Source organism: Phalacrocorax aristotelis, chromosome 9 (assembly GCF_949628215.1).
Source record: "Phalacrocorax aristotelis chromosome 9, bGulAri2.1, whole genome shotgun sequence".
Lineage (NCBI taxonomy): Eukaryota > Metazoa > Chordata > Aves > Suliformes > Phalacrocoracidae > Phalacrocorax > Phalacrocorax aristotelis.
Genome location: NC_134284.1, coordinates 19,443,602 through 19,455,187, shown reverse-complemented (window position 1 = coordinate 19,455,187; position 11,586 = coordinate 19,443,602). Strand labels below are relative to the sequence as shown.

General features: G+C 43.9%; 1 protein-coding gene across 1 annotated transcript; it reads right to left on the bottom strand.

The window, feature by feature from the left end:
- Nucleotides 1-2,175: 2,175 nt before the first annotated feature.
- CALM1 (calmodulin 1) lies at nt 2,176-11,558 on the bottom strand. Its single transcript, XM_075103702.1, has 6 exons — nt 11,428-11,558; nt 8,378-8,408; nt 7,329-7,472; nt 5,150-5,256; nt 3,515-3,650; nt 2,176-3,285 (listed from the first exon to the last, which is right to left on the bottom strand). Exons 1-6 carry the CDS (start codon nt 11,428-11,430, stop codon nt 3,257-3,259), a joined length of 450 nt encoding a protein of 149 aa, XP_074959803.1. The 5' UTR covers nt 11,431-11,558; the 3' UTR covers nt 2,176-3,256.
- Nucleotides 11,559-11,586: the final 28 nt, after the last annotated feature.

Genomic DNA, 11,586 nt, shown 5'->3' with positions numbered 1-11,586 from the left:
GTTGATGTATTTTAAAAATGGTTATGTATACTCTAGCCTTAAATTTATGTATCAAATACAAGTCACTAAATCGTTTCTTGCCTTGACAATTAACATATCTAACAAATTTCAACAAGCCAGACATCCATCTTTTCCATTAAAAAAACAAGCAAGCACACCAACTCTTATTCATAGCAAGGGGGTGTAAAGATTCAACACTTTCCTGAGTGTTGTGCAAAGAAAAACAGATTTGAGAAAGTCAGTTAAATAAGTGTAATGAACAACCTAAAGCTAAGCTGGAGGACCTTTTGATTAACTTCATATTTCATATATTACTTGCATCAGTTGAGAGCAACATGAGTTACAGAACTTCCATGAAAACAAGCCACTTACAAGCAGGTGGTTAAGCTTGATCAGTTTATTAAAAGGATTATATGACACGGTTGCCTGCAATAGCAGGGGACTGGATCTGATGACCCAGGAAGTTCTTTCCAGTCCCATGTTTCTAAGCCATGCACCAAGTGTATCCAGCCCACACTTTCACATTTGGAAAAAGCCAAAGCCACACACACACACACTCACATTAAAAAAAAAAAAGTCCTTGATGACACCATTTCATTTCTCTAGATATTCACTATGCAGAAGGGAACAGAGCTAAAGTCCTGTACAGAGGATACATTTACTCGAGGTTGATGTGGTACTGAAGTCAGTTAATAATTAGATACCTCCAGGCAGATTCAGTTACAGGGCATACCAACACTGCACACTGCCAGACAATTTCTAATCAAGCCAAGAACCTCTTGCAGGAATGAGGTCTCTTTGCTAGCAAGCACAGAGCACACTGAATAAGCTAAAAGCAGCTGTTCTTAAATGAACTACCCTACCAACCATGAGTGAATGACGGATAGATGGTAAGAAGCATTTACCTACTAGACAAGATCTCTCTGCACACTCAGGCAGAAGTAATTAGTTCAGAGAAGCAACCATTGCTCCTACCTTGTCTGTCTCTTGAGTACATTCTCTTTACAAGCTGGTCTACAGAATCAGCGCAGTCTCTCTCAAGCACTACCAAAGTAGCCGTTCGCAGCTGCCATGCAAGACAGTACTTTCAAATGGTAGTCAGACATTCCCATCATCATGGCCAGTTTGCTAAGACAGCATACACAGCCACACCAAAAAACCTTTGCAACAACTACAGATCTAACAATTGCCTACATTCAGCCCATCTAACTTTTAGGCACTTGGTTAAGGTGTCTGGGTCCCTAGTCACCCAGAACTCTACCCCCCTCCCCCCAGGAAAAAAAATAATTAAAAGAATCACTGAAGGCAGATAGTCTCAATTGCCTTCTGGAAGTCTCTTGACCCCCACTGAGCAAAGCTGCATTTCAAGCAACCAAGTTCTTAACACAGGCACCTCAGTTAGACAGGATGAATGGAGACTTGCATCTCTTTCAAGAATATCAATACTCTCCAAAACCAAAGGCAATTAAGCAGTTAAGGTTTGCAACTCCAGTTCCATTTGGAAACAAACTTACAGTCAAGTAATTAAGCTGTAGTCCATCCCTCCCAAGCATAAAAGCCTTCCTCATGGAGGCTCTGCTATTAAAAAAAAAAACCACAAAACAAAACCAAAACAAAAACATTCTTCTTTCCAACAGAGTGGACACGGCTGCTTTGCCACTCATTCATGGGGAAGCTGAAAGATCAGAGAACACTTACTCAGAGACCTGGAATGACTAAGCACTGCTAGTGCATGCAAAGCAGAAGTAACAAGATGGTTTTTAAATTAACCCTAGTCCTCTTCTCCACCCCACAAAATTCATGCAAGTGTTTGAGAAGATAGTCAAGAACGTAATAGCCCCGCTTTCCAAAAAGGCTTAGGTTTTTTTCTTTTTTAGTTTGTTTTTAGCATACTGTAAAAGAAATGTCCTTTTTTTCTTTCCTTGGGTAGAGAAATGCATTTTTTTGGCATGTTTGAGAATCATAGATATCTATGAAGTCCATGCTGTTTAATTTCTCCAACTAGTTTCTATAACCTGTCAAAAAAACATAAGCAACCTATACACATTTCCCCAGTATTGACATGCATGCTCAGAGCTCTTCACTTTAGTGAAATGAGGTGTTACTTCTGTGCTGATAGTTGACAAGTCAGCATTACACGACTTCGAGACCAACTAAATTAACATTGTCGTAATATGAAAGGCAAGCACAAGTTCGTTTATTTATAGCAAAGGTCTTGGGTTACAGGAGGTCAGTTCTTGCCATCTTGAAAAGATAGGGGATAACTTATTGCATACATGTGCATTATAATTTAGCAGCAAGTCATTCATAGAAACACTTCCCTCCTACTGCTTTTTTGGTTTATTATCTCAATTATATATATATATTTTAGCTTTACAAAGCATTTAACACCACCTTTAAGTTAATGGTCTTTTATTGGAAAAAAAACTAGCATTTACAACTTGGAATGGACATAAATTGTAATATCTTGAACAGCGATGTTGATAGTTGTGCTGAAGTCCACAGGCTACTCCGCCAGCTCCAAGTCATGGTACAGAAGGTTTTAAAAATATGAGAGTCCAAAGATGCTCCCTTGGTGAAGGTTTCTTTTAAAAATTTTGTGAACGGTAACAGCCCGACACCCGTTTCACTATAGTGCAATGCAGACAATGTTAAACCAGTATTTTAACACAGACATGCCATCCATAGTTAAGATCATCTTTTTGGAGCACACTGCTACGTACAGGAGAACCATTCAACCTTTAGGGCATTTTCTCTAAGTTTTGCATCCTTCAACCATTTTGCTGCATACCATCTTGAGGTATAAACCAATTTTAAAGTAAACCAGCTATGACAATTTATACTACAAATTGAACTAGAATCCACTGTTGAACAAAAGAGTGGATCTTTTAGGTTGTTTTTTCCTTTTAATACAAATGTCTGACTGTGCTCAATTGTCAAGCTGCATGCATGAAAAACTGGCCAGCCCAAACAGTGTAATAGTCATTAGCAAATGGAACTTTTGAGTTCACTAAGTGCTTCCTTTTTTTTATTTTCAAGGTAGTACAATTATTTATATCATAAAACTGATGTTTAACTTTATCTCTTGGGGACAGGACCACCAACCATTACATGCAGTTTGTGGACAGAAGGTATTTTGACATTCAGTTTTGCTATACAGAAACAGAATGAATAAATGAACATTTTTTTTTGCAAGAGGTAAGTAAAAGATTCAATTTGATTCTTCTAGAGGAAAAAAGGTGTAAAGGAGGTCTCTTCACTTTGCAGTCATCATCTGTACGAATTCTGAAAAGACAAAAAGTCACTGTGATTTATTGTCTCTAGAGTACTTCAACTGGTAACTCTTAAACACACCTGGCATAAGAAAAGCCCCTTTCACCACATTTACTTTTTTGTCCACAGAAGTGGACTATGAAATAAACTTGTGTCTCAGGTACTAGAAATTAATGCCCTGTGCAACAAGCTTTCACTCAATCTGTGTAAGGGTTTTGAGTCAAGACAAGCATCTTTTTACCTTCATAGTTGACTTGCCCATCCCCATCAATGTCTGCTTCTCTGATCATTTCGTCTACTTCTTCATCTGTTAGCTTTTCTCCTAAGTTTGTCATAACATGGCGTAGTTCTGCTGCACTGATATAGCCATTGCCATCCTGTGAGGAAAGAGTTGCACAAAATCATGATCAACAATCCTGACACCGAATAACGCTGAAACTTCATCCAGGTTTCCAATACCTGCTTCTGAACTAGCCTTACAGCACTTGGAACAGATATACAGACCTGGTACACTGTATAACCCTACAGTATATACTAGTCCTATTGCCTTACAAAACATGCATGCCACCATACCCTTCTATATAATTATTGTACTGTAAGAGTAACTGCATGCTTGATTTGTAGCTGTGATAAGGTATTTTTAATGCTTTTGAAGAGCTTTAAAAAATAAACCCAGAAACAAAATGGTTTATTTTGTTTCTGCTACCTAAGCAAGGCCAAAAAAAGAAGAGTGACCAATTTCCCCACAAGCAAGAATAAAGTCAGCTTTCTCTTCTGTATAATACTACCTCTGTAACCAGACTGCAGGTGGCTAGGTTGGGTTTCTTGGATAAGATGATATGTAACAAACCTTTAAAGAAAGCATTTAAATCCTACTCATATGGACTTGTGAACAGCTTTGTGGCAATAAAAAAAAGAGAATGACACAGCTAAGTCAGTGTTCCCGTTAGTAATAGCCAAACCTAGAGCTCAACCCTAGTCCTTTCAGAAATTGTCCTCTTCCATCTACAGGCAGAATATACTAGCTTAGAGCAGAAGTTTGTATGGCCATCATCAGTAGATAAAATACCTCAGTGGCTTTGAACACAAGTCTCGTCCACAGAAATAAACCCACAGGGTAGATGAAGTACTAACCAAGCAATCAAACATTTCCTCTAGCACATTTTCCAGTGAAGTACTATGGACTGTCACTTTTTTCCATAAAAAGGAAAAGTAGTAAGGCCTTCTTCTACACATGTGTGCATCAGCTTAGCAACTGCACCAGCCATTGCTCTACACAATTTGCCTGTAACACGTATCATATCCGAGCAATCCAAAGAGAGGAACTCCTGTTCTAGAAGTAATTGGCCTTCATCATGTATGCCCAGGTATCCTTAAAGACAATGGAAGGAGTTGAGCTCTTAAGTTTTCCTGAAAGCAACCTCTAAGTCCACATATTGAAAACAGCACATGCAATATTTCACGTCCCTCTAAGCTTCAAAAGCTTCCGTGAAGTATAAAACCTTGTGCATCCATGCAAATATTTCCCCATTCCCCCAAAGTCAGAAAGTACAGAAAAAAACACCACTCCACCACCCCACCCCTCACCACCCAAAAAAAGCCACCCCACAAACATCAAGTTCTGCTCATCTCTGCTCCTAAGGAAAGGTCAGAAAGTTTTCCTCATGGATGAGCCTAAAGCTTAGACCTGGTGTGTTAAGCAGGTAGAACCAGCCTGCAACAGTCCTGGTTATGTTTCTAGAACAGTCCCTGCTCTGTGTCCAATTCCTCTGCTGCCAACAGAGGACTCTCTTTCCCCTTCCAGACAAGGGAAAACACTGAGCAAAAAATGGACACAATTACTGCTTCTAAAGAGTATTTGTACTTTTATTATTACCTTGTCAAAGACTCTGAATGCCTCACGGATTTCTTCCTCGCTGTCTGTGTCCTTCATTTTTCTGGCCATCATGGTTAAAAATTCAGGGAAGTCGATAGTGCCATTGCCTTAATGAAAAGAAACTTCCAAAAATTACACTTCATGCTTTTCTTTATTACAAAAAGTATGGCATTTAATTGAGCCAGGGACAAGACTGGCAGATCCTCTGTAAACCATTCTTACAGAAGAACTGGATCTTCTCCCTTAATTACTACCACTGCCTTTTTGCTATTACAATGTGCAGTAGCCACTGTCATTGCAGTGTTTCAGCACAACGAAATCAACTGTTGCCTTCTCTCCAGGTCAAGCCATACCATTTGCCACCCAAATCGCAAGTAAAATATTGGTCTGATGCTCCAAGGTTAACCAATACTTATCTTTACTTCAAATCATTCCCCCAAAGTTGTTTAGTTTCTTTAGAATCTCCCAACTGCTGAGGAAATTTCCAGAAGGGAATGTATTATGAAGCTGGCACTACAAATCCAGACTATCTAAAACTTTGAAAAATTACAGTTCACTAAGCTGCTCATAAATACTTTTTCCTTGTTAAAAATCAACTTCTTTATGAACATATGTTGTACACCACACAAGAGTAATGCACCATTTTGAGGGGCAACACAGCTCTGCGAATTCCAGTGACATGAGAAAGGCTGCCATTATTTGGTATTTCTGATAAGCTTAGCAGTAGGTTCTTAGAGGTATTTCACTGCAAAACTGGAAATCCCTAGTAACATCCAGGCCTCATCCCTAAGATTTAAGTTCTTCATTCAAAGTAAGGCTGCTCAAAGCTAGGAGAAAAGTGGTATGGTGAAGAAACAAGTTATTTAGAAGAGCAGAAACTAGATTTGTATAATGAGGATTCAGCCCTGTATGACAAAAACACCATATTCAATAGTTCACTGTGCAACTATTGCCCACCCACTGCTTGAGGGAAACATATAAAGTCATTGGGTAAGTATAGCAGAGAAGCTAAATCAATGCCATTTTAAAAAAAAAAAAAACCACTGCAGCCTAGGGATTCCAGATTGAGACATACACAGCTATTTAACATCATGGCCAGCTGTATCTACCAGCTAAATCTGAATACAGGTCTTCTACTGAGCTTTGAAAAATCCTCAGTGAACATGTAGAATGATAGCAAAGCATTCTGCCATAAAACAAATTTAAACAGATAGGCAGGCATACTTATCTGAAGTCCTCAGTCTACCAGCCAGCACTGTGGACTACAGCCTCGAGAAGCCACTACAAACTCACTCTACGTAGCACCATAAACCCTAGGGTTTTTCACTATCTGCACCCAAGAGGTAGCAATTAAGGTCAACTTCCACTTCCAGGAAAGCAGTTGTAAATAATATCATCTGATAATCAAATAATCTATAGTTTTGCCAAGATACTTTCACTCTTTTCCTGAGATATTAGAGAAATAATCACTATCACAACCAACATACAAGATCAAAATCCTGCCATCACTGATCAGTAATGTCAAGGGAAAGCATTTTTCCTTTTTATAACTGCTAACCTGGCTGGAGTCTCAGTAACAAAATGTTTAGTTACCCTTTCTGGCATCCATTTAAATAATTCTGATAGACTTGATACAGGATGGTTTCCCTGTATTTGCCTCCAATCCCTCCACCCTATCTGTTAGTGATCTAATCTACTACATTAGACTCAACAGTCTCTCCCTGTTGCTTTCCCAATTCTTGGAAGTTTAGCACTATTCCACTCCTACCACAGTTCTTGCTTTAGACAAAACCACAGACATTAGTACAGCTATTAAGACCAATATGGACTGATGAAACATGTATAGAAAAGCTGGGTGGAAACACAGGTTAACAGCAGGTCAGGGCAAGTCAGACAGCAATAGGAAGCTTGTGATCCAAAAAATATTAAAGACAAACAGCGTAATTTTGTCTTCATTCATCCCCTTTTTTAGATTCTCACTAATACTGCTAGCATCTTTGCTGTGCAGAGAGCAATCAAAAAATTGACACCCCTCTCAGTTTAGCATCTATTGATCTCTTGAAGCAGTTTCAGAATACTAAATGTCACAGAATCTTCTCTGTGCAGTCCAAGCCCAGGTGTGGAGGTCATGCATATTTAAGATGATCACAGCACTAGTAACTATCTTTCCAACACTTACCATCAGCATCTACCTCGTTGATCATATCCTGCAATTCTGCTTCTGTTGGATTTTGACCCAATGACCTCATGACAGTTCCCAGTTCTTTTGTTGTGATAGTACCATCACCATCTTTGTCAAATAGGGAAAAGGCTTCCTTGAATTCTAGAGGCAGAAACAGTCCCAGTGTTTAGTAACATCACCAGCATGACAAAACTGCATACTAAAAATGCACTCCACTGACAATGCCTGGTACAATTAAGAAAGAATTCATCTAATTGTCCATATATTGAACTAACACTCAAATATTAAGAGAGCATACAGCACCAACACATAATTTGCATAGTATATTCAAGCTTATTTAATGTGTCTGTTGCCTGCATTACAACTCTATAATGCATTTCAACATTACCTTGCTTAAGGCACAGTTGCACCATAAACAGCAGCTGCTTGGAATAAGTGAAAGGACCCACTGGGCTCCCTTCACCATCAACAGACTTACAAGAACAATAAGGGTTGTGATTTACCACTGATTTTTAAGGCAGCAGACAAAAAGAATTAATGTCAGCCACAAGCAGGTGACTGGTCTCTGGAAGGTCAAATAATGCTCCTCCTAACCAGTCTGAATTACAGACACTCTGTTAGAAGTTATTTAAATAAGACATTGGCTTATATTATTGTGTAATAAATCCATTTTAGGTTTACTCATTTCATTTCAAGTTTATCTTTGCTTTATTAAAAAGACAAGAGTACCCAGGTCTGCTTTGACTCCAAGAAATTCACGAGTCTAGCAATTATTTCCGTTTGCAAGAAATCTAGAAGGACTTGGCTCAAGTCTAAAAAAGTCTAAAAAAAAATCATTATCTCTAGCCCAAGGAACAAGCAGTCTAAATTAAGAGACAATAAACCAGTAATCTTCTGGATTTTTTTTTTAAAGTAAGTCCTTTTTGAAGAAGTGTTAGTACATATTTGAAGTTGACAAAAAGTTTTTCCCTATTGTTTGAGAGAATATATTTTTCTTTAGTCACAAGGAGTTAAAAAAAATAGTCGTTTCTCATCAAGACACTTACCAGCAATCTGTTCTTCAGTCAGCTGATCAGCCTACACGAAGAATAGAACATTTTAGAATATTGTTTACCTCTGCTATGTCAAGCCCCAAGACACTTTCTTTAGATTTTAGTAGTGATTTATCCTCATTTTTACAAAGCCACTTTCAGCCCTTGGAATTCTGCCTCTGCACCTACACCATGCAGCCATTTCCAAAAAGCATATACACTAACTTGGTCTGAAACCGCACACAAAGAACCAGACTTGCCATCCTTCAACTTGGAGAATCTGATTTGGTCAAGTCAAGCACACAGGGCAGGCTCATGGCAATTGGTCAGAGGGGCATGAAATCCTTAGTGATACACATCTGGGGTTTCGCACAACACCAGATGTCATCTCCAGCAGTACAACGACCCTAATACTGCGTGGGGGTATTTGCACATTAGTGGGCTAACAAGCATGCCACCTAGTGATCTAATGCTACTGAAGTCTGCCCTCCCCCACCACGCTGCATCAAGTATCAGCCTACTGTAAGCTTAACAGGAAGGACTGTGCTGTGATATTAGGAGGAATTTACCACAGTATTATGGAGATTTTTGCCATCTCTGACAAAGAAAATGCCAGTTTTCAAGGCATTATTTTTCCATTCAGCCAACCGGTTTAAGGCATCTCGCACTGATACACAGGCTGTTTTATACATAATTTTAAGTGATAAGATTTAAAACGCCTGTTTATAACCTTCCGTACATCAAGAGGCCACTGCTGTATCCAAAGGTATACAAGCGCAGTGGTCAATTATATGGGCTTTCCTAGAGCTTAACTGTACTAACCACATCCTTCCAGAAGCCTCTCCCTCCTGTACGGATACAGCATCACAAAACACTCTGCTGCTTGGACTCAGAGGAGCTAACCAGTTCTTTATGAAAAATACGCATTTTCCTAGTAATTAAAAAAGAATAAACACCTGGATTTTACACACCTAGTCACAGACACTGGAGAATACATGGTACTAATTCCTTTTAAACTCATGTTATTAGACAGCTTTTACTAATAGAACAGAGAATTTTGTAGGTCAGAGAAAGCAGACATCTTGTAACGCTTTTGTCTTAAAACACCATTATTCAAGTACAAAAACCACATAACTGCAGTAAAGAGCAACAAATACAGTGGGAGAATTAGGAGGCTATACAATCTGTTAAACTCTTGCACAAGGCAATAGGGCAAGGTTGAAAGCCTGCCATATATATTAAGTGACACGCACAGATTTCACCTGTAAATAGGTGTTGGGTTTTTTTAATCTTTCCATGTCTGTATGTAATGATTAAACAATTCCCCGGGGGGGGGGGAAGAAGGGTAGAAATGTTAACAGCTAAATACAGAGTTTAAATTTAATACGTCTCCTTTAATAACAGCAGAAAACTTGTGTTCAAATTCCAGTTCGCCTTTCTGCACTGTCTTTGTGATTTTCCAGAAAATGCGAGGTTTTACTTAAAGATTATCTCAGGAATTTACATAACAGACTCAATGCCCTGCAGAACAGGAAACAGAGCCACACCTCGGCAAAACCTCCAACCCACAGCCACCGGGTGCCCCATTAGTCGGAGCTCACCAGACGTTTCTAAAACTCGGATTTCCAATTAAAAACGAAAAAAAGCCAGCCTTGCACGCACCGCGACGTCAGAAACAGGCAATCCGACCCGAAAGCGCCATGGGGTTCACCTTCCCGAGCAATAGGCACAAGCGCTGCCCGCTCACCCTGGCTACAGGACAAAGGTACCCAGGGCTGGAGCCATTACCCCACCCAGCCAAGTCATCAGATCCTGTCCTGGTGATGTCAGCCTTCCCCGACGGGAAGGGGAGATGGAGAGACAGAGCCGAGGTACACCCAGATTGCCAAAATGCGATTAGAGGCCAGCCGGCAACTGTTTCGCCGTTCTCGTAGGAAGCAAAAAACCGCCGGGAAAATCCCAGCCCTTCCTCTCGCCGCCCGGGCTGGCGGCGCAGCGTGGGCCGGGGGCTGGGTGGCGGGGGCTGCGCCCGGCGCCCACCAGCGACGCGCTCCGGCAGGCGAGGCGGAGGCTGGCGTGGCCCGGGAGGGGGAGCGGGAGGCTCGCAGCGCAACAGGCGCCCTCCGGCCGGCAGCCGCCCACTGCTGCAGTGCGGCCCCGCTTCCCCTCCCGCCCCGGCCGCACCACGTCCTCATCCTCCGGCCGCAGGGCGCCTCGGCTTCGCCGCCAGCCTCCCCCATCTCGGCGGCGGGGGCAGCGGCTCTTCCCCCGCAGCCCCCGGGTGGGGAGGGCAGCGCTCCCCCCGCCGAGCCCCCCGTGCGGGCGCTCGGCCGTTTCCAACCGAGCACTGCGCCCCGGTCCTTCCCGGCCGGGGGGTGCGCGGGGGCCGGGGGAGGAAGAGGAGGAGACATGATGTAATGCAGACAGCGATGGGGCTTCGCCGCTGCTGCTGCGTTTTTTGGGGGATGGGGATGGGGGGGGGGGGGGGCGAGGGCGCAGTAGCTGCAGCGCGGTGCCCTCCCCCGGGCCGCCCCCCCCCCCCCCCGCTCCCTGCGCAGTGCAGCTGGTGCCGGAGCCGAGCGGGATCCTCGCCCGCAGACCCCGCGCGGCACGGCCCCCGCCCCGCGGCGCGCCCTGCCCGGCGGAGTGGCCGCGGCCCCGGGGAGACACGCCCGGCCCTTTCCGGAGTGAGCGCCGCATGCGGGGGGGAGGCGAGGCGGGGCCGCTGCGGGAGGGCGCGGGGCCGCGGCGCCCGCACGGCAGGCCCCGGGGAAAGGGGAAGGAAGCAGCGGAAGAGGAAGGGCCGCAGCTCCGCGGCGATCCCGCGCTGCGCGGCGGGGGACCGTCCGCAGCCAACAGTCCTCTTGCCCCGCGGGGACGCGGGCGGGAAGGGGGGTGCTGCAGCCTCCGGGCTCCCGCCGCCCCCTCCCCGCAGGGGGCACCCCTCCACCCCGCTCCTCCCCGGGGAGAGCCCGGCTCCGCCGAGCGACCCCACCGTCCCCCAGCCCCGCAGCGAGCCTCCGCCGCAGCAGCCCGGGCGCCCCGCCGTCGGTCAAGCTACTTACCATGGCGCGGCGGCGGGCCCGGCGGCGACTGCAGGAACTGCGCGACCACGAGCGGCGGCTGCTGCCTCCTCCCCGGCGCGGCTCGGAGAAGTGCTGGAGGTGTGAGCCTGCGCCGCCCGGCTATATATGTAGGGATGTATCCCTCCGCCGGAGCGGGGC

What these genes read in the sequence shown, in the direction of transcription:
- CALM1 (XM_075103702.1), bottom strand. An exon ending in GACTGAAGAACAGATTGCTG is followed by an intron (nt 7,473 to 8,377) that starts GTAAGTGTCTTG and finishes TTCTGCCTCTAG; the next exon opens with AATTCAAGGAAGCCTTTTCC. An exon ending in TGGGCAAGTCAACTATGAAG is followed by an intron (nt 3,286 to 3,514) that starts GTAAAAAGATGC and finishes TTGTCTTTTCAG; the next exon opens with AATTCGTACAGATGATGACT.